The 23,963-nt window shown below is 42.4% G+C and overlaps 1 protein-coding gene across 2 annotated transcripts in view; it reads left to right on the plus strand.

Annotated features, from left to right (window-relative positions):
• The first annotated feature begins 347 nt into the window (after nt 1-347).
• The window catches only part of glra4a (glycine receptor, alpha 4a), a 47,938-nt gene continuing 24,322 nt past the window's right edge, over nt 348-23,963 (plus strand). For both annotated transcript variants that reach the window (XM_085373399.1, XM_085373406.1), the window contains exon 1: nt 348-415. In XM_085373399.1, the coding sequence (XP_085229525.1) occupies nt 348-415 (68 nt within the window). The remainder of the gene's footprint in view (nt 416-23,963) is intronic.

Below are 23,963 nucleotides of genomic sequence, written 5' to 3' on the forward strand. Positions count from 1 at the left end.
TACAGTGAAAAGGAGACGAAACCACATTGTCAAGGAAAAGGAGAGAGGAAAAAAGAGACCCACGCGTAAACCGACACTCCCCTTGAACACATGCACCAGCGCACTGACAGTCTGACCAGTGTCGTCCAGCCGCCTGAAGCACAGCGCCCGCTGTTTGCATGTGTTCACCCCCCCTTGGACTTGGTGGGAGGGGGGAGAAGTTTACCCAAAGACCAGCCTGGATCACTGAGAGAGACGATGCCTTTTTCCTCCACACCGGTCTCACGATTCTTCAGTGGATTTGCTGATTCCCACAATTAACCTTGCAAGTTATTCATCGGGAGTGGGGCGAGATTTCGAGCCAGAGGATGCTCCCACAGGTCATTCGGATACTGTATGTCTTGTCTTTCTGCTTTTTCCAAGGAGTCTTTATCAGGTGAGGGAGCAATCTGCTATTCTCTCAGTGTTTGTGCGAGTTATTTTCTCTCTCATCAACTGCTTCGCATAAACTTTTTTTTTTTTTTTAAACCATTTTAATCGACGCTACTGGCTGTAAGACATCTGTCATTTGTTTACTTATTTAAAAGACTTTATTAGAAATTAACATCTAAACGTTTTAAATGCTGGTTGGAAGGGGGAATGGAAGACTGGTACATACCAGCAAGAAACCAATTAATTAATTAATTAATTAAAAAAACTAGACCTGCTGTTTACGCACAGAACAAAAAGATGCCGCTAACTATGAAGTAACCACGGAGTCACTAAACCCTGTTTGCCCAGAGGTGTCAGACTACCTGTGGAATTCCCGGTTGCATTGAAAGGTTGAGTGATGGCTTTTGTGGGTCGTTTAAATCGCTACATTAATACTCCAGTGTAGGATAATCGTGGTCGTTGTGCTGAACAGTTTAACGGGAGCCAGTGATTACAAAGCTTGCTGGGGTTATAAAAACTAATAAAGCTGCTGCATACTGAACATTTGGATGCATGTTTGAAAATGGGAGCTGGGAGTGGAGTATATTGTTTCTGTGCTTAGTTTATTCACTACTGCAGGAAATATCATTCATTGTGGGTTCTAGAACACATTTTATTTCCACGCCATCATTCTTTCACTCAGTCCATCTAACAATAACCAAGCTCCTCTGTCTTCTTCTTTCCATGTCACCTTCCTCTCGTCCTCCCTCAACCTCTCTCCCTCCTCTTGGTGGCAAAAAGTTTTATTTGCAGTGAACACTTTTCTTATTTCATGCCCTGCCACCCTCAGGTGTGAGCGGAAGGGAATTAAGATCTGCATAATCCCAGAGCGGAACAGAGCAGTGACTCCGTGAACCCAGGGGCGAGGAGAGCAGCTCTTAGCCTGGAGAGCAGTCAACTGACAGCACCTCCTCTGACAAATTATATGCTCTCCTACCAGTCATTCTGCTAGCCACGTAGGGAGGGAGTGGGAGGGAGGCATGAAGGAAAAGGAAGGGATTAAGGTGTAAAAGACAGGCAGAATCAGATGGAGTCAATGGACATGTTGGGGGAATGATGGAAGATGAAAATGGGAATGGAGCAACCTGGGATGGGGAGAAATGGGAACAAGAAATTGAAAGAGTGATTCATTTAGCTGGAGGTGGTGTGAAGATTAGCAAAGTGGAGAATGAGGCTGGTAGATGGAGAGAAATGGTTCAGATAGGAGAAACGAGATGGAGAAAGAGGGGGAGGTGTATGTTAGGTGGGAAGTGCTGTAAGAGATTTGGGGGAAAAATGTCATGTGAAATAGTGCTCATCAAGCAGGATGGACATATGTTTTGGACTGGGTGTTTGTCAACAAGAGGAAATGCGAAACGGGAACGAAGGGTGTAATAACCAAGTTCTTATCATACTCTGAGGGTTGGGAGATGGTTATGTGTTGACGTGTGTATGTAGAAAGAGGCGATGTTGTGTCTCTTTAACTTGAATGACAACCTGGAACAAAACCTGACACGTTCTCTTTTCCTGAAGCTTTTCTGCCATCCACTTCCTTTCTTTGTGTGGTATCCCAACAATTTCTGACCCTGCTAGAGGAAACTTAAAAATGCTAAGTTTTAATTGCAAAGTTGTTGATTTATGTTAATTTAAGCATCTTTAAAACTTGCACTCACAGAACTGAAACATGACAAACATAAAGATAAGCATGGTGCTTTGCTGCAAGTCGTATTTTAAGTCCGCAGCACTTAAACAACTAACTTATACATAACTTCTAAACTTTTGGCTTTTGGATATTTTCTTTTGCATTTTATCGCACTACTGCAAGAGAAACACCAGCTGGCTGGATTATATTAGCTGTTTCCCTTGCTATGGTTCGTGCTTGCTCACCGTTTACTGGACACTTTAACAGAACAGTGCCACTGTAAATGTTCTTGCTAACACCTTATTGCCAACACCTTTTAAAATATTAGCTGTGAAAAATATTGTGTGCATTTGCAGAACAGGGTTTCCTGAACTTGATTTAAAATAACTGTTTAAATAAAGTAAAGCTGGATCAGAAATTGTGAAAACAGCTAAAGAAATTAGCTTTGGCTTAGTCATGAGTTTTTGTTTTAGTCATACTGCCTCTTTTTTTTTTTTTAGAACGCACATTATAATGGGGAGCTATGAAAGTGGACCAATTATGTTTTCATTTTTTTCTGTTATAGTCTTAAAGTTGATAATATTCACTTAAACACGGCCAAGTGTCAGATAAAATTGAAGCAATCCACGTGAGCCTAAAGCTCAGGCTTCACTTTTTGTTTTTCTCTATTAATGACTCTATATGATTTTCATAAGAGTGATTGTCTCTAATAAGGTACTCCAGGCACACAGGTCTGCTGCGAGTATGGAAGCCACACCCAACTGCTGTTCAAACTTCCTGTTTATAAGCGGCATCCTATCAGAAGTAAGTTAGGTCAAAGAGAGGCTGGCCTTGAAAGCAAAGGAGCCAAAATGGCTTGTTTCAGACAGCAGATGAATTGAGAGGCTGCAACATGGCTCAGCATGAGGTTTAAAAAAAAAACTGAGTTATGCGAAGCTACTCTAGCCAAATCCAAGAATTAAAAAAATAATAATTAGCTGCAAATTAGCAAAAGAGGTCCACATTACAACAGAGAACTTCTGCCACCGTCACCTCTGACTAACACCATTTGATGTGTTGTCTGAATGGGACTTTCCACATGGTAGAACTTGAATTTTTCTCTTTGGGGTGTTCAGTGAAAAACGAGTTGGTTGTTGATACTGTAATAAAAAAATAGCCAAACTATCACACATGAAGTCTTCACCATGTGAACATCACATCAGAGGAAATTGTGCAAATATGTCCCTGACCTCTGGTCATCTGACATGTGTACTGGGAAATTGCAAGAGAAGAGTAGTGGATTGCATGAAGTGAAGGGCAGAGGATTGCACACCAAGGATCTCTGCTGTCCTTGCCTGCAGTCAGCTAGAGATCATGAGTCAGAGCTTAAAAAATATCAGAGAGTAAGTCTTCTCAGATGGAGCTGGGCACTTGCGAGCCTGATTAGAGTGTGAGTGAGTGAGTGTGTGTGCACGCACAGGCAGGCATACGTGAGAGCATGGTAGTTCAAGAGGAGGCATGGGATCTTTCCCTCTTAACTGTAATGCATTAATTGGAGTAGATAAAGACTTAACATGACCCCAAACCTCAACTTGAGAAAATAGGTCAGCCATAAACATTAAACGTTATATGAGTGACATATTTGGAGATAAACATGATCAAAAATTCTGCAACCCAGTTAGAGACATAAAAGAAGTTATTTTTACTTTTTAGATTCTTCACTGCATTGCTGGCACGTTCGGTTTCTCATATTTAGTTTATAAATTGAGGAGTAGTTTTAATGCAGTGTCACTGCATTTGCAAGGAAAATCTAACTTAAAATTTTGAACGCTTTAAAAAAAGATTTGTGTCTCAGTGACTAACTGGCCTAATTAAAACATTGTATTGAAATGATGTGTACACCACTGAGATACTTCTAGTGTTACTGCAGTTATAATAACAGAATAAGTCTGAACTAGGAGTGATGTCACTGTAGAGTTGAGCATGTTCCAGCAGTGAAGTTGGAAAATCGAGAAAAAACAGGATTTGTTTTGCTCCTTAGCAAGGTTTATGTTCACTGCCGCCATCTTGGATTGTTAATCTGGGGTTGGCCAGGCAGCTCCGAATTTCAGATTTGGAAATCCGACTTGAGGGGGCGTTCCAGTTGGAAATTCTGACTTCTACCTTAAACTGGAATGTGCTTTAGCTGAATACATCTACTGGAAGATATTGACCAGCTTAGGATTGTCCTTCAAATATTTGTGATGGGGGAAGTGACTGGAAAAGGGTTACTGTGTGGAGGTAAGCATGGACGACACAGAGCTCTCAGTTCTCACTACTCCTTTATTCCTCTCCAACATCAACTGAACACATCACGCCACAAAACACAGCAACACACTTCCTCAACACGGGTGTGAGTGGAGCCCTCTAGTGATCCACCACACATGCCCCCCCCCGAACACCCAGCAGAACTAGTCCAGGACCCGGGGTTTAAGCAAACAGCCGGAACGACTGAACCAGGGGGGTGGGGAACTGACAGAGGAAGACCCAGCTCGGGAGCGAGGCTGGCACTGGCGGTCAGAAAAAGCTGCAGATAACTCGGGCTCCGTTGATTGTGGGACGCTCCTGGGGGAAAAAACAGAACCCATCAGCCCGGTGGCAGGTGGGTGGCTGCGGCAAGTGGCCTGGGCCGGGACCACTTGATCATCTTGCATAACATGTGCAGGCTTAAGTCTGTCAACAGAGACAACCTCCTGCCGACCACCAAAGTCCAAAATGAAATGTTTTTTGCCCTGTTTAAGAACCCTGTATGGCCCGTCATATGGTGGATGGAGGTAATGTCAGCATGGGGACCGAAACGCGAAACCCACGTTGACAAAAATACTCTGGCCACTGTCACCGCTGTCGTGGATGCCAGGGGTACCGCCTCCGGCCACCTGGTCGTGCAGTCCACCACAGTCAAAAGGTGCGTGAAACCCTGTGACTGCGGCAAGGGACCAACCAGGTCCACATGAACGTAATCGAAACGCCTACCGGGGACGCGGAAAGGTTCGAGGGGTGCCTGCGTATGCCTGTGGATTTTCGAGCGTTGGCATGGGATACAAGCCCAGTCTTTCACCGTTTTGAGAAGGCCCGGCCAAACGAACCTGGCCCTGACCAGCTTGACCGAGGCCCGGACGCCGGGATGAGAGAGGGCATGCACCGAGTCAAAAACATAACGATGCCATGAAAGGGGAACCACCGGGCGGGGGCGGCCGGTGGAAACATCGCAAAGCAGGTGCGGACCGCCGTCCCACACAGGGGTGTCCTCCAGCATAAGGTCCGTTTTCGTTGACTGAAGGGCAAGGACGTCCGGGTCAGCACGTTGCCCAGCGGCCATGGCAGCGTAGTCGACGCTGACATACATCGGAGAAACCAACATGTGATTGGACTTACTAGCCACATGCTGAATGTCTGTGGTAAACTCTGAAATAGCCGCCAACTGGCGCTGCTGGCGTGCGCTCCATGGGTCAGAGACCTTGGACATGGCAAACTTCAAAGGTTTGTGGTCAACGTACGCAGTAAAGTTGCAACCCTCAAGGAAAAAACGAAAATGTCGTGTCGCGAGGTGCAGGGCCAGCAACTCCCTGTCGAAAACACTGTACTTGCGTTCGGCATCCCGGAGCGTACGACTGAAGAAGGCGAGCGGTTGCCAGAGACCTGAAACCCACTGTTCCAGCACAGCACCCACTGCCACGTCGGACGCGTCGGTGGTCAACGCGATCGCCGCTGACGGAAACGGGTGGGCCAGCAGGGCGGCATCAGCCAGCGCAGACTTGGCTGCGGAAAACACCTGGACGCGTTCCGGCAGCCAGTCAACAGGATCTTTGGCTGTTTTACCTTTTAAGGCAGCATAGAGCGGCTGTAGCAGGTGGGCAGCTCTGGGGAGAAAGCGGTTGTAAAAATTGATCATCCCCAAGAACTCCTGCAACACTTCAACCGACATGGGACGCGGAAAAGTCGAAACGGCCTGGACTCTGTCGGGCAACGGAACCACACCTTCAGCGGAAATGCGGTGCCCGAGGAAATCCAGAACAGGCAACCCAAACTGGCACTTGGAAGCGTTGATGATCAGGCCGTGCGCTGCCAAACACTGGAAAATCTGGCGCAGATGGGACTCGTGCTGGCTCGCTGAGCAGCTGGCCACCAATATATCATCCAGGTAAACAAAAACGAATGGCAGGCCAAAGTTCCCTGCTAGTCTGTCGGCAGTGGTAGGGGGAAGGTGGGTCTTCTGGGAGCCGGAGTCCACGAGAAAACGTCTCCCAGAGCGCGAGTCCTCTATGAAGAGCAGCCTTTCTGTATTGCCAGCGGTCGCGGCTGCTACGGTGCACTGGCGGGTCCGTTACCCTGGGCCGTGAAAGCGTAAGGCGGCAGGCAGCGACGCGCTCTGGACTCCCCCGTCATCCGGCATGAGCAACGGCAACATGTTCTCCATGAGCTCGAGAGCAGTACTGCCACTCAAGTCTGACAGGGTGAGGAGCTTTTTGGCTCGTTCAGCGTTGGAGAGGGCATAGCGCCGAAGAAGCAGCTCTTTAAGGGCGGCGTATTCCCCTTGGGCGGGTGGGTCCCAGAGGAGAGTCATCGCGCGACGGGTGGCCAGCGGGTCGAGCGAGTCCACCACATGGTGATACTTCGTGTCGTCAGCCGAGATGCCGCAAAGGGCAAACTGAGCCTCCACGTGCACGAACCACGACGGGGGATCGTGGAGCTAAAAGTCCGTCAGTTGCAACGTAGCTGCAGCAGGAGGCGGGGGACCGGCGGCCGCTGATGCATCCATAGCGGAGTCTGTGTTATCCTCGGTCTGTAGCATGCTCGAGTCATGGGTCACCAATGTGGAGGTAAGCATGGACGACACAGAGCTCTCCGTTCTCACTCCTTCTTTATTCCTCTCCAACATCAACTGAACACATCGCGCCACAAAACACAGCAACACACTTCCTCAACACGGGTGTGAGTGGAGCCCTCTAGTGGTCCGCCACAACTGTACTATTACAAATTGAAAAGTTGCTGTTCTTAAGGCTTGTGAGACAAGCATTTTAAAGATGTATATCAAAATCTATGCGATATACAGTCCAAGGGGATCAGTTTTGGCCAGTGAGCTGATCTAATGGCACGTCAGCTTTTTTTTTTAACCTTATGTCAAATTTCATGAAAATGGTTTGTAGAAAAGTTAAGATGCAGGAATCGATGTCTTTTTGGAATAAAATGTCTGCCATAACAGTGCTAATTGACATTTAGCAAGCTTGATGTTTCTTTTGAAGCCCGTTCTAAAACAACTGCTAAAGAACAGAAAAAGGATTTCTTTATAGTAAGTTCACTGGAAAGAAGTAAATACGATTTTTAGCCAATACAGACTTCAAAAGCTCGGTTTCTGGGCGAGGACAAAATCTTTCTGTGATAGCTTTTAATTAAATTCTGATGGTCCTCCCAGCTGGTACAGAAGTATCTGCAACAGCAAAGCAATATCTGGAGGCTAGTAAACAGCAGAGAGAAGAGGACTGCAAAGATTGTGTGCCTTCACTTTAAACATTTTGCAGCCCACAAGGAGTTGTCCAAAACACTTGCATGGGGAAAATCCCGGTGAGAAAATGCCTGGCACTTCCATCAGAGAAAACTTTTCCATGCATTTTTTTAAACCCTTTGAAAATTAAACTTCACATGTGACGTGTGTAGCGGGGTTTTAAAAGACGGCTGCACATGGCAAGACAAAGAAACAAATCGGTAGGGTCTAACAGTGATTTCACCTTGAGTTAGACTTTAACAAACACTTTTGGGGTTTTCTCATTCTTTCCAAAAACACAGAAAATCCCCACATGCTTGGCTGATACACAGATTAGAGCAGCAAGGAGTACTGGCAAAAGGAAGTGTGAAAGGAGAACAGATGGGATGTTTATGTGAGTTAATGACGAAAAAATGAGAGCAAAGCTGGATACAAGAGGCGAGCAGACGGTTTGCTCTCCACAGCCACCACCGCCATGAGCAGTAGAGGCATGCTTATCAATGAAATATTAACCCAATAGACAAAAAAAGTCCTCAAAAGATAAACAAAGAGTTCATGTTTTTGCACTTGTAATCTTCAGATTCCAATGAGGATATCATAAAAGTTAAGTATGGCTTGGACTACATCTGTTTCTGTGTGGACAATGTAACAACTTGGAAACGATTCCGTGTGTTCCCTAATAATCCACCCTGGATGACACACGGAGTTCAACAACTTATTAGAACAAGGAACAACGCTTTCAAATCCGGGGACCAGGAGGCATACAGTGCTGCCAGGGCCAACCTGAGAAGAGGCATCAAGACTGCCAAGCAGCAGCACAGGAGGCGTATCGAGGCCAGGTTTGAGAACAACACAAACCCAAGGCAGGTCTGGGAGGGCATCAGGGCTATCACGGACTACAAAAGAAGAACACCATCACCCTCAGCCGACAATTCTACTCTGGCTGAGGATCTAAATCTCTTTTATGCCCGTTTTGATAGGGAGAACACCGACCCTGTCCTGTCCCCTCTCCCCTCAACCGATCCTGCTCCGGTCCTGAGCACTCATGAGCTGAGGCGTGTGTTCCGGAGCATTAACACCAGGAAGGCGGCCGGGCCGGATGGAGTGCTGGGCCGGGTGCTAAAAGACTGTGCTGCGGACCTGGCGGACGTCTTCACCTCTATATATAACACCTCGTTGTCCTGTTCACTGGTACCATCCTGTTTCAAAGCAGCAACCATCGTTCCCATCCCAAAACAGTCAAATGTCACATGTCTGAACGATTTCAGACCTGTGGCACTCACCCCCATTCCCGCCAAATGCCTGGAGAGACTGGTCATTAAACACATCAGAGCTGCTTTTCCACCATCCCTGGACTCGCACCAGTTTGCATACAGGGAGAACCGGTCAACCGAGGATGCGATCGCCACAGTGCTGCACACATTACTGAAGCACTTGGAACACAGGAACACCTATGCACGGCTCCTCTTTGTAGACTACAGCTCGGCTTTTAATACCATCCGGCCATACAAACTCCGTCCCAAACTCCACCAACTGGGACTTAACTCCTCTCTGTGCAACTGGATTGTGGACTTCCTCACTAACCGTAGACAGAGTGTCAGAGTGGGTAAGAACACCTCTTCCACCCTTGTGGTCAACACCGGTGCCCCTCAGGGGTGTGTTCTGAGCCCTCTGCTATACACTCTCTTCACCCATGACTGTATTTCCTCCTGCGCGTCCAATCTCATTGTTAAGTTTGCAGATGACACTACAGTGCTCGGACTTATATCCAACAATGATGAGACAAACTATAGGACAGAGGTGCAACAACTAGAGTCATGGTGCCACGACAATAACTTGGTCTTAAACACCAAAAAGACCAAGGAGATCATTGTAGATTTCCGGAAGAGGGGTCATAACAACCATCTGCCTCTCTTCATTGGCAGTGAGGCGGTGGAGAGGGTGAGCAGTTTTAAATTCTTGGGGGTAACTGTGACCGAGGACCTGTCCTGGGGCAACCATATCACCTCAGTTGTACGGAAGGCCCAACAGCGCCTCTACTACCTGAGGAGACTGCGGAGCGCACACATTCCCAGATCTCTGATGTTGAACTTCTACAACTGTGCCATCAGCAGCGTTCTGACGTATGGATTTCTAGTGTGGTTCCCCAGCTGCACCAAGGCCGATCAGCAAGCACTCCAGCGGGTGGTGAAAGAAGCTGGCAGAATTATTGGAACAAGTCTGCCAGAGATCAGTAATATCTTCCCCACTCGCTGTCTGAGGAGGGTGCACAGTATCCTGCGGGACCAACATCACCCTGCGCGCCACCTTTTCCATCTGCTGCCCTCAGGGAGAAGGTACAGGTCTATACAGGCCAGAACATCCAGACTGGCCAACAGCCTGTATCCACAGGCTGTGAGGCTCCTGAACTCTCTGCCCCCCTCTCACGGACAATAACCATATCCAACTTCTTAATAGCAATGAACTGGTCTGCATTGGTGCATCATATCTTTATTCTCTTCCCCCTCCTGCCCCCCCCCCCCCCCCCTCTTTCTTAAATAGATAACTATCATATCTGATATCATATCTCACAGTACAATAATATTGAATGGGTGCATTGTTGTATTTTGTCATGTTTCTCAGGTCTTTGTCTGAATTTCTACGAACATTATTGCTAAGGATTGTCTTATTGCATTGGAGTCACACTGGGTTAAATATGTACACTTGGGTTTTAAGGGGTATTTATTATTTTCTTCTTTTTTGGGTTGTATGGAAGCCCCAAATGCAATTTCATTGTTCTTGACAATGACAATAAATAAATACTACTTTACCAAGGAAAGGGGAAAAAACATTTTTTTCTGCACATTCTCAGTTTTTAATAACTCTGTGCAGCTGGAAAAAGGCAAAATGAACATCTATCTTCTATTTAAGTGCAGCTTTTAATAAAAGGGTAGCACACAGTCACACCCTTGTCAAGGAGGCACTGTCTGACATAGATCTACCCATTTCTTCAGTGGGCATTAGATTTGTATTTGGATGTATGGTGGAGGTGACAGTTCAGTGATGGTCTCTAGCAGCTGGCCTGTTCCTTCACTGGTCAACTGACACCTCAGGCTGAGAGATGTGACTGATTATTTGACATATGTTTCAGTTAAACCACATATAACCTTTCCCTTTTTTAGTTAAATCAAAAGTGTGTAATGGCCTCATTTGACAGATTGGAATAGTTTTCAGGTGCTGGTGGATGAAAACAGTGTTTTTGTCCTCAGGGATTTTATATGGGCAAATATGCCAGTTACAAAATCCAACCATGAGTTAAATGGCTACGATCATTCATATCATAAACCAGTTTTGTATTCAGGATGAGAACTGGGTCTCTGCCTGTCTTTTCCTGTCCACACTAAACCATGTATTTTTGACATGCCTCTGCCGCCAGCTGAAATCAAAACCCCAAGCCACTGAATAATAAATGCATCATGAAGCGTAACTGATGCGCATCAGCTCAGGGTAAACTTTTAATCTTTAAAGATATGTAGCCAGCTAATGCTAAGCTGAAAGAGCATTAAATGCAACATTGTCCACTGGTTATGGAGGGAACCTCCAAAAACCTTTCAGACGTGCATCAATATTTTTATGTAGCCTCTGCAGTTTTCCTCAGGTAATGGAGAACTTTTTAGCATCTTTCTTTCTTTTGAGTAAACAAACCAAAACTTCATGTTCATCTCCTGATGCAATCCCTTCATTATTAATTTAAGTAGAGCTGTCCATCAGTCGTGGGCTAAGATGAAAAACTGCACGGTTTAAGTTGAAGTAGTTCCCTTCTCTGCGTTAACCCCTAAAGTAGCCAAGAATTGCGAAAGGTAATTAAGCCAACTTAATCGATACCCTCATTCCTTATGTGGGTCTTCTCACAAACCCACATAAACAAATGTTTTATTTCCTTTATTTGTTTTGTTTTATTTTATTTTTTTAAGTTTCTGCCGATCAGGAAACTCTTCAGATCTACATATACAGTTTCTATCTGGCAATTGTTTTAGTTTATAGAGTAACAGCAGTATTTCATAATCTATTTCATGTTTGTTTTTTTTCCTTTTGCTTTTTTTTTTAGGTTTAATATGTAATTTTACATACAGATATGTTTTCGCTGACAGTTGTTTGCCAAAATGTACCGGAGGCCGTGCAATATTCTAGAAATGAGCCTGTTTATAAAGCAACTACCTGTCCAAAGATGGTATCTGCAAATAATAGTTTTATGGGTCGTCTTCTTTGTATATAGTTTTGTTTGTTTGTTTTTTATTCTCTGAATCATTTATTGATATTAAAACCTGTAGATGATGGCATCCTTAAAACTGTATGCTTAACTACTTGCCTTCTATAATTCTTCAACTCACTAATTTACATTCTACGCAGCACCCCGACTCTTTTAGATTATGTTGTGCTTTAAAATGTTGTAAATTGTGCTCCATTCACTGCTTGCTTAAATAATTCAGTGCAAGAACTTGTTTGATTTGTATACCTGAGTAAAGCTCTATACCATAGTCTTTGTGCCAAATCTTACTTGTTCTTGATTCTAACAATGGCCTGGCTTCACAGTCAAACTGCTAGTGTCGCAGTTCTTTATTTTAGTTTTGGTTGCAGAAGGCAGCCAGCCAGCTGAGGTGGAGGCGCGGTAGGTGTGAAGGTTTCAGGTGGCTTCATCAGGGTTATAAAACCACAGGTGTGTTCTGCAAATACATGTTGCTGCATCTTTCCAGCCAAAACAATCCAGCATACAATCTAACTCTCTCCAGTGTCTGGATAAGAAAATGTGACACAGTGGTAAGGTAATGCAATAAAGGGGAGCTCTCCACTCTTCTTCTCTAGCTCTAGCAAATTAAAAATACCCACTTATTGACTAGGAGAGCACTTTGGCTCTGAGGTTCACCATTGTAGGTCATTATGCTCTCTACAATTAGAATCATGAAGTGGGGAACCATTATGAAACCCTCCATCATGTCATTACATCTGACCAGATGGGCCTTGCTGATTAAACTTCACTTTGAGAGTGAGGGGGGAAAAGTGTGGTCTCAGAAAGCAAGACCTCATAATACGCTGCTGGCCAAAAGAAGAAGTGGCCAGTGGAGTCAAGCTGAAGAGCTGCTTTGTAATTGAATCCGAAAGTCATTAACCGAGCCATTTAGAGTGACCATGCTATAATCAATCATTAATTACATAGGGCTGTGTCAGCTTTGTCAGACAAATATTGCAGGCTACAGCTAGCTAACAGTCGAACAGCAGCATACCACAATGTATTAATCATTTTGCTTGTTTGTTTGTTTTTTTTCCTTTTTTTAACTTGTCTAACTTGTGCTCTGATTTTATGCATTATGTATGTACAGTAGATCAGCGGTCCCCAACCTTTTTTTATGCCCGGTTTATGCCCGACAATATTTTCATGGACCGGCCTTTAAGGTGTCGCGGAAAAATACAACAAAATAAAACCAGTACCGGTACCGAAAAAAAGAAAATTTATTCATAACACACGTGAAAAGACCCAGGAAAACCGAGTAAACGATAACAAAATAACGCTGAAAACCAATAAAAACCCTGAAAACCACACATTTCACACCTGAGCCTCAGCTCTGGCGGCCCGGAACCAAACAACTCACGGACCGGTACCGGTCCGAGGCCCGGGGGTTGGGGACCGCTGCAGTAGATGATAAGGATCATGTTGAGAAATGTTGTTTGAAGACTTTGGAACTTATTTTTTTGGGAGTGGGGGTTGTTTGGTGTTTTGGTAACTATGAGATACAGTCTTCTCCCAAAACATGGCACCATAGTTTTCACTAGGGGTGTGTGTGTGTGTGTGTGTGTGTGTGTGTGTGTGTGTGTGTGTGACTCACTCACTCACTGGCTACATTATTTAGGTACATCTTGCTAGTACCCGGTTGAAAGCCCCTTTTGCCTTCAGTAGTACCTTAGTTCTTCAATTAGGTAAATGGCATACTGACATGATGGCATTTAGTGACTGTTTGCATGTGACTCTCCTGTTCCATCACATCCCAGAGGTGCTCTGAGTTAAGATCTGATGACAGTGGGGCATCTAAAGAGATGCTTTTCTTCATACTTTGGTTGTATTGAGTGGTTATTTGAGTTACTGTTGCCTTCCTCTCAGCTGAAGGCAGTGTGGTCATTCTCCTCTGACAACACGAGGTACTTTGGCACATTTTGGCCTTGTCATTGGCTTAGTGAGAGTAAAAGTTAGGAAGCATAACTGTGCGATGTTGGTAATTAATAAGGTTAAACAAAAACTACACCCGGGTTTCAAGCAGAATTCCTAATGTTGATTTGGGAAGCTGAATACAAGGACTGTGTTTTCTTGCAGCACAAACCAGATTTAATCTTTATTGTGTACAAGAAGAAACTTTTGGCGGATCCCTTATTTCCCAAGGGGATCCACATGCTTGATTTTACACAAATGTTGCAGTGGAGTCCCTTCCTCATGCAACCCGCCCATTCATTCAGACAGGGACCAGCACTAAGAGTAGACTAGATGCTGGGTTTGCGTCTCCGCCTGTTTTTGACCAGGAAATGCAAAAACTACCATACCATGGAACCCCTAATATCCATACCAGCATGTATGTTTACACAATGTTTTAATCGTAGCCTTTCAGTAGTTCGTAGCAAACCCAGTTTTACCAAATAAAGTCAAAACAGCATAAAAAGTATTGTCCTCCTACGTTTTACTACACCCTAAGTCACATACAATCAGTAAAGGAGAATCTGTCAGGTGGTAAAGGTGGTTGAGAAAGATTAAAGCTGTATTTGTCAGATAACCCAGGGTAAGGGAGTCTCTCCTCTTCAGCAGCATTAAATAAGGGAAGTTCACTTGCAAAGTCCTATATAAGGGCCCTATATAATTCTCCTATACACTCAAAGAATTACTGTGTGTTAAGGCTTACTTTTGCTCTCACATGGTAAGAATCAAATTACAAGAAATGACGGTTTCATCTGGTGAGGAAAAAGCTTCCTGAGATGCTTTGATCTCAGTAGGTTTTCTGCCTTTGCTGTAACCGATCCAATAGGGTCTTCAACCATCAGTTAAATAGCTCCATATTGATGGTTGGACTTACTGTATGTGTCCATTATGTGACACTTTGTGATGTAAGTGGCCCATTTACCCTACGTGGCCTTCATGTGACTCTCTTCAACAGAGTAGAAAGCTGCTTCAAGGGTAAAGCAACATTGTTCATATACCTCCACAAATCTGCCTTGCTAGCGGACTTTTTTTTCTCTCCACACACACTGATGAGATGACTAGTTGTCCTTGACAGGAGGAGTAGAGTATTAAACTGTAATGGTATCACAGAGTGCTTAAGTTTAAAAAAGAAATCTTTGCTGAGGAGAGCACAACACTGTGAGCTTTTGGAAGGTGTTTGTGTTAATCCCAAGGATATTCTGTGTTATGTTGGCGCGCTGTTTCATGGTTGCTCCTTGGAAAGAATGAATTTAAAAGAATCTGTTTTCTCAAAGTAATTGTTGTCTGAGGTCTACAGTAAAAGTAAAGAATGGAAAAGTTTAGATTATCTTCTAGGTCTTTAGAATCTTATTTATTTATTGTAATTATTATTGCACTTATTTAATCAGAGGGGAAAAGGTCTGTCTTTATAGATTCAAAGCAAACAAGGCAACAAAAGAATAGATACGAGCAATTCATGCTGCAATTTATACCATGTCTTTTTCAGTAACTGCTTATTTCTCCAAAAATGATGTGAAACCCAGTTCTTGCAGTTCGGCAGCATGCGTCCTACAGAAAGTCACCTGGCCTACCTGAATTTGAGACATGTCCCCTACTTAAAGAGGCCCTGAATTGCATGTCAGCTGAAATCTGTGGGAGACATTTAGCTTAAATCTAAAGCGAGAGCGTTTAAAAACACAGTTTTAGCCTTTGACATTTTGTGTGCAGTATATTTCAAATGGATGCACAAATTTAGGGCGCAACAGTGGTGTTGATGGTGCATCAAATTCAGTGGCCTCCGAATTGACTCGTGCATGGTTATTTTGCCTTTCTTTGCTAACCTCGTTACGTGAAAGCAGTAAAGCAGAAACCCTTGTTTAATCTCTAAATCAAAGAAATGTCTAGTGTTACAAAATATTACCAGCATATCACATTTAAGACTGTCAAAAAAGTATAGACAGTCTTTGAGTCCATTAGATCCCAGCCTGAGCCTCTAATTCTTCCTCATTTTGTTGATTCAATCGATTGCCTGGGGGACATTTGTCTTCCCCAGAAAGGAGAGACATTTAAGTTTGTTTGCTGCAATCATGTTAGTGGGTCCATAGATGTCCCATGTCTAACATTGAAATGGGACAACTTTAATATTCATTGCTTGAATTAGTTAAATTACATTTAAATATTAATTTTTAAGCCCTTGATCATGAATTGGATAAGTGGAAGCGAGGAAGGGTGGATGGGTAAGTTTAGACGTTTCCTATAGTTAAAATGTGTTTTACTACCAACATTTCTGAGATCAGCTTCTTGAAATTTGTTTACGCAGATTGACTATGCCTTATTTTCATAGCCCATGTTGCCATCTTTAAAGTCACTTTTGAAAGTTGGTCTTTATGATTTTCATCATCTCTCTGTTAGTGATGTTCAAACTGTCATTTCAAGGTAAGCCAGCTAATATTTCAAAAGCCTTGGTGATCATAACGGCATACAACTTCCCAGTGAGATTCTGTAAAAAATTACTTTTAACATCACAATGTTAAGGAGAATAGTTTTTGATTATGTTTGTATGGTTCTCTTGGAGGGCACTGCTTAGATGACTGGCTTTATGCTCAAAAGATGTGCTTTTGCCATGATTTTCTTTTTTTACCTGGTGACACACACTCTTTTTAGTTATGCAGGACCGTGCTTTGTTCATGGTTATCTCAGTCCACACACTCACCTCTGAGCTTGCTAACCATCCATAACGGTGCTGGAGACACATCTCTCTATCATACTGAGCAGACATCATGTGAGCTGAACAGATTCGTTCTCACCTTGCCTCCTGACCACTGAGATTCCTTCCAGTTTTATTCATTTTTTTAATGTCCCTAAAAGCAACATTGTCTCCTCAAATAGTGTGCTAAATGGTGTGGTTCCCTGTGTGTGAGAAGATGCGTCACATAAAGGCTGTTAATTAACATCAAAAGGCTTTCACTTTTCTTACCTTTTTCTTACCTTTGTTGTTTGCTTCTCTCTCACACAGTGGAATAATTAAATCCACCTGATAGGAAGACATAAAAAAGCACAACAGTGTATGTCAAACAGGATTAGTTCATAGTCTGTCTGAACGTGTTTTTCTTTAACAGGCTGAAGGATTACCATAGCCATATGCCTTTGTTCTTTGGAAAAAGCTGCTAGACATGCAATGCTTGTCCAGCACCCCAAGAGGCTCTTGTGAATAAGACATCACCGGAAAAAGTGCACAAAGCAAATGGAGCAGTGCCTGAGTTGTCTCTTGGACTCGAGCCTCTGAGGAAATCTCACAGAGCCAGACTTTGCCTCTCTTGAGGGTTTTACAAATCTGTGAGAAAGAAGACACGAGGACTTTTCTATCTACCCTTGGCTTTGTACCATCTCATGTTTACTGAGGCATAATCAGTGATTTTAAAAATTGCAACATGAAAATTGTAGCCTGCAGTCAAAGTCTCAGCTATAGCTGTGGGAGGGCTGGAGACTATACCAGCTTTTATAGCACCAGAGGCAGGGAACACCCTAGGTGTTGATGTGAGAGAAAAGGAGTTATGTTTGCAAAAAATATATAAGATTACCAGAAAATAGTGTTTCATGAAATAAATATTATCTTGGGGGGGATATCTCATTGTATAGCTAATCTTTGCAGACTGTTATAATCAATTTTACACTTTAATGGGCAAAAATAATTATGGGCTGCTTAAATATTCCAGGCTAAAAAAGTTGGTAAAAAGACTAAAAACTAACTTTTCTTTCATCGATGTGAAATTATACATTATCAGCACAGGTAAAACGACAAACTGATATCACAAAGCATTGCAAGGCTGCTCTCTATACGAGTGTGATTCAGAAAATCCCTGGTAGACCCAGCTCCACGGTGTCTTTGTCATGACGTTGCTTCCAGCCAGCAGCTTGATCAAGCGAAACAGGCCAGCGGCTATGCCTACAACTTCCTTTCTCTTCAGTGTCCTGTCCAATATATGGGTCATGCAGAGTGCAGTTACTGTCTTTGTGTGTGTTTGTGAAAGTGCTGTGCGTTTCTGTGGGAAGATTTTTCTGTATGACAGTCTGCTCTACCTTCTAAAACCTCACTTTATTATACAGATTGACAGCAAAACCACCAGCTTTTAGGCTTTTCTTTAAAAGCGCAGGTGGACCATGACCAAGGCCAAGTGCACACTGACTCACACACTGTCCCTTAGCTTTCTTATGTCTTTCTTGTTTTTTGCAATAACCGCTCTAGTTCCTAAGGTAAAATAGGAGGGCCACCGCACTGTACTTCCCCCCACAAAGAGTGACCTTTGAGAGATAATAATGAAATGATAATGAAACAGTAGTCAGAACTGTGAAAAAGCTTTAGTGCGCAATGTAGTGTAGGGAGGGAAACGCCATTACATCATCATCTTGATGTGGCTAGCAAATAGCTAATAAAAGAAAAGATCATAACTGGAAAAGGAAATAAGGATAACAGGAAAAAGAAGCATCAATGCACGCTTTCCATATTCATACAGGTGCAGGGAGCAAATGGAAGACATTTATCATAACAGAAGAGTCTACAACGTGTAATTACGTGTTCAGCTTACATAGTTTGACAGTAGTCTACTTCTGTAAGAAATGAACTGGAGAGATTTCTCTGTTGCGTTGAGATCTGAGTTGAGTCGCTGCAGTGATGCAGACACCAGCAGTGAAGAGACGCACTTCAAATTCCTTCATTATGTTATCCAATTACCGTGCCCATTTGGCTACATAGAAAAATGCTTTCCCAACTTGCTAATTATTGCATTTTGTTGCCTTGAATGTAAGACATGGTGAAGATGGAGATAAACACAGTGCTTTGATCATGGCTTTTATCCTGCATTTGAACACAATCATTCAACTATAAGAAGTTTCATAATAACAATATGAATTTCAATGTAACATGTAGCAAATTATGTTTATGACTCTGATCCAGTTGCAGTCTGAAAATGAAGCCATGGTATGTTTCAAGTCCCCAGGCACACATCAAGGCAAATCTTTTGCAGTCGGTATCGTTCCTTCTTTGTATCAGAAATCCTGCTAGCTCTGTTTCACAGAGACTGACAGGAGGCGATCCATGCTGATATCAGATTGTAGACGTGAAGAAGGTGGCCTGAATACAAAGTAGCTTGAAGAGACATCTGGGAAGATGGGTAGGTCTGAGGAGGCTTTGTGTTAGATTCGTCTCTCTTGGGTGGGCCAAGTCAGTCCCTGGTTGATCGCAGGAATTGCCATTTTAACTTCTACTGTTGGAGACCTTTAGTTTGTTGATTAGGCTTTGGCCAGAGCCAACAGGAGGTACACAATCAGCAAGTTCAATGCCTTTGGTAAATTTGAAAGATGCCTTATGGAGTACCTTATATAAATGTTCTGGGTTCCCAAGTTTTTAATAGCAAGACTATATTCTGAAATCTACTCAAAAAAGAAAGAGAAACTTTTGCTAGATAATGTATGTGGGAGGAACAATTCATTCTGCCATGACATTTTGACAGCAGATGTTGCAATTAGGAGTTGGAGAGAGAGTAGATTCAGATTTAACGCAGTGTTATTCTCACAGATAAACGCATTATGTCATGAAGAATAGGATAATATATTTCCCACAGCTATAAATTTAAAGTCACTAGACAAGAATACATTAGAGAACTGAAGATTAGTAAAGGGTGTATGAGAACAGCCTGGCTGTTAGAGTTCACTGAAGTAGCAACGTGAATCTGTCATCAAGCCACAGCTCATTGTGTCCTTGTCATTACTGTGGCAAAAGCAAGTCTGTAAACATGTATTTATTGGTAATGACCCTGTCTGCTCTTGATGCACTATATATATGTCGTTGCATTTAAAACTGGTGTTTATCACTTTCTAATCCAGTAAAATAATAGAGTACATTGTATTATCAAAATGTAAAAATACATGGATTAGTATTGTTCTTTTGTCCAGACCCGCTCCATACACACTGAAGATTATTTCAACCAAAAATTACAGTGTGAAATTTCCACAAATTCGTAGTTCAGGCCTTTTGGAGTTAAACATACTTTATCCCTTTCTCTCTTTGATGACATCCACCCTTCCATTGAGACCATTTCTGATGAGCAGTAGATGGATCCACCGGAGAGCCAGATGCATCTCTCGGGTCCTGAGTCAAGTCTTTGCTGGATTTCTGTGTTTTGTTTTTTTAACCTATTTCTTAAAGGCATCTTGCATTAAAACACAAGTGTGAGATCCCGGTGATGGCCCGATTAAGTGACAAATCATCTGCTGTAGGATGCTCTGTCGGTACCTGTGTTTTCATACTCAAGGTGTTACAGGATGGCAGTGGTCATGTCATTGAAGATAAATGTGCAAGGTTAAATTACAGTGTGCTCCAAATCCCATTCCCCAATGTGCCTATTGATCAAAAAGCAACAGCAGTAGCCATAGGCCATCTCATACAGTGGTGTAAAGACAAGGGCTACACAGGCCATTAAAAACAAAAAATGGCATGTCATTGTATTTCCATGAAGCACACCATTTTGATAAGATGCCTGTCACAAGCTTGAATGATTTCTGTGGTTTGGTTGGCCTGATAGAAAGTTCTGTCAATTATCTAAGAGGTATTAGATCAATACATGAGGCTCAAGTAAATGTCAAGGACAAGTTGGCAAGTAGGAAATTAGAGCAATGTGGCAACAGGCAGAGAAAGCAATTTTCTTCTGTTTCCCATTATGCTAATGGGACTAGAAACTTAGCATTTCCATGTACTATATGAACATCTAATGGCCTTGATATCCCCCAGTGCTTCCTGGTTGGAAACCAGTGAACATCCATACTGTGAAAAGATGTGCTTTTCTGCATCTTTCTAATGAAAAAGTAATTAACAAAATATGTTTGAACTCCATTGGAAGACCCTCATCCCATCTGATTTGGTGCAATTTTTATCTGTTATATGAAATATAAACTGATTGTTATTAAGTTAAATAAAAATTGAACAAATATGTTCAAAGTAGTATTTTTATGTGATAATTAGCTGCTTCGTTATCTGTCCTTGAAATTAGTGGGCAGCTTTCTATATCTCCTGAGGCATGGAGGCTATACGTCGTGAGAAAAAGAGGAATCAGTGAATTTTGCAGCTGTTGGTCTCTTGCTGACCTAGCCTCCCTTCCCCCTCACCCTACCCAGTCCAGTTATGTCCTTATAGATTTGAACTCTATGTAATATATAGAGAACGACAGCTCAAGCCCCTTTTATTTTACTGGATGTGCTGATGTCCGTTATAACTAAAGGATACACCGCACTATAAATGCCTAGCATTTGTCAAGTTATGTAGCTAATCTTTTTGCTTGACCTGCTTGACCTGCAACAGCAGCAGATTCCTATAAATTATATTTGCACTTTATAAACATCTTATGGATTAAATCCAGTTCCAACATTCAAAGCTAGTGCAGCAATGATTGTGCTTTTAATGCTGAGAGCTGAAATGTTAAGAGTGCAAGAGTGTGATTATCACAATAAGCTCTTCAAATTTAAAAAGCTTATACAATAACACAAAAGATCAATTTCTGATCCAAAGCCGTTAAACAAACAGCATTGTCCTGTTGTATCTAAACCAAATTAAACACTCATAAAAATTTGTTTAGCAACCACTATTGTGGAAACTAATGGGGTTCCTTATATAGAAATAAATCAATTAATATAAAATGTTTTCTTGTATAGCTTGTTTGTTTGTTTGTTTTTAAAAAAAAAGATAATAATTTGGATTAAAATAAGTTTTCACGTTTTTTTTTTTTTCACCAATTTTTAATTAGTAATTAGGTGGCGAGTATCATCATATTCCAAAAACACAACATGACAGTGGTGAAGCTAAACCAGAGCAAGTTGTGAGGAATTGGCCATACAGCTCTGGTAAGCGAAGAGAAGCTGATGCCAGTTTCGCTGTAGCTTAATTAGTTTGCACTGTTCTCTGTTGGGATTTTTTTTTTTTTAAATATATACTTAAAACTAGTAAATTAATCTCTATTCATACAACATTTCTCAAAATCAGTCTGTTTTGTGTGAGGAAGAACTGTAAAACAAAGCAACCCTGACTAACACTGGCCCCTGCGTTGTTATCCGTAGACTTTTTATGTTTGTTTGTTTTTTCCTGGACTGAGGGTCATGTGTACACAAGATAGCAGGATAATGCTTCTGTTACATTGACCAAAATTAACGGCAACCTGAAGGTTTATTTGTTTATTCAATGAATTTATTTTGGTTGAAAGCCTGGTGGAGTGGAAAGGTAATCAAATGCTTGCTAGCTCTTCACCCCAGTTGTACTTACTTTGGGTACACATGGTTGATCTGATAAGACGCTCCTGGCAGGTTTGCCAAAACAGCTTTTTCCTCTTGTAGCTGCCCCACTGATGTGAATTTGTGAGTTCAGGAAGATGCAGAGAGGCCTTTCAAACTGAAAACCACCCTATGATAGATTCAAACAGTAAAGTCGGGGGGGTGTTTATAAAAGCAATAAAGCAAATTACCACTTCAAAGACATTGAAACATTTCTTACTGGCAACACTGTTATAACAAAATTTTCCCTGCATCTAAATATGTGTGTATACAATCACCTTTTGGCTTTGACTTTAGCTTTGTTTTCAATAAAAAGTCACTTGCTAACGAGAGTGTTACAGCCAAAACTTGCTTTATAAGGAAGGAATGACTTGTTATTCTCAACAGCAGCCTGGCACCGATCCTCAAATGAAAGGGATGCAGGGGAAGCAAAAGGTCAGGCTAATTAAATGTCAGCAAAGAGCATCTTAATAATTGAATCATTCAAACAAAGAACCACATAATTTAGTTTTTAAGGGTTCTGATGAGCCACTTGCAGCCTCTCTTGTAGTTTTATGGTCAATAGATTATTATATTGTTCCATCTTAACAGTGATTCCTGTACACTACATAAACCTCGATAGACTTCACATCCAAAAGCAATTGACTAAGACAGAGTTTCCTGATAAAGATGTAAATTTTTGGAAGGAGTTCAGTCTTTCCCAAAACCTCCAGCACTACATCTTAAACATCTGTCAGGACTCATTAGTCGGAATGCAAGTGAGTAAATTTTCAAACAGTTGTATTTGTGCCAGAAACCTAAAGATAAAATTGTTTTGACACGCTTGTAAATGGCTTAGGCTGTTTCTTCTTTCACCCTCTCAGTTATATAAGATCCTATTGTGACACCATAAACAATAGCAAGAAATCCAGTTGGATATGCGTGAGGGTTGATAGAGAGGTGATGTTGGTCCCCGAGGGAAAACAAACCCACACATCCTCCTATAGCAGCGGGTAAGAAGTTCGTCCATTGACCTCAAGAGTTTATTTATCTTATTACTCTTTAAATATTCTTTACTTGTGTGCTTTAAATGCACTTAAACTTTGTGTTCTCTGCATACTGTATTTTCATTATGTTTGATCACCATCAGGAAACATCGTAAAACTACCAGCACCTTATTAACTGAGAAATCTCATACTGCCATTTCCCCAACCATAAGCAGAAATTACTCTCAGTCAGCTCTATAAAGTGGGGCTGTATTTCACTAGAAGTTTCTGTCTTAATAGTTGGCTCGGAGCACTGACGCATGCATAGTACAGTATAGAAATGGTGAACCTTGTCCTGTGAGCTAGGCTGACAGCGTTGTGGGGCAGACTGAGTGTCTTGACTGCAGTTCACCTCTCCATGATCTTTTATTTCCCAAAATGTCATGTAACAGCATCCACATCAAAAGCATTCACACTGCCAACACATGCTTGTTGTAGGGTCTTATTCTTTGTCTGTCAAGATTAAAGAGTTTACTGTCACAGTCATTTGTCTTTGAATTCTTGTGACCACCTGTGAGAGAAAAATCACACTTTAGGCCAAACAGGATGCTTTATTGTTCTGTGTTGGTTTGTGAAAGGGACGCAACCCAAGACAGATTGTTTGTTGTTATCAGTGGCTTACTGCAAGTAAGTGTATGAATGCGAGAGTGAATGAATAGTGGCACTGTAAAGCGCTTTGGGTGCCTTGAAAAGCGCTATATAAATCCAATCCATTATTATTATTATTAAGAGGCTGACCATCCATCCATCCCCTTGTGCACCTGTTTGTGTTTGTAGCCAAGCGCTTGTGAGAGGGGAAAAAAGATAAGAGAGGTGCGCGTGTTACATCAGTGTTACTAGAGGGGAAGGAGTGCG

This window comes from Diplotaxodon limnothrissa, linkage group LG2 (genome assembly GCF_057381915.1).
Source record: "Diplotaxodon limnothrissa isolate DT_005_m linkage group LG2, D_limnothrissa_male_GT1.1, whole genome shotgun sequence".
NCBI classification, from domain to species: Eukaryota; Metazoa; Chordata; class Actinopteri; order Cichliformes; family Cichlidae; genus Diplotaxodon; species Diplotaxodon limnothrissa.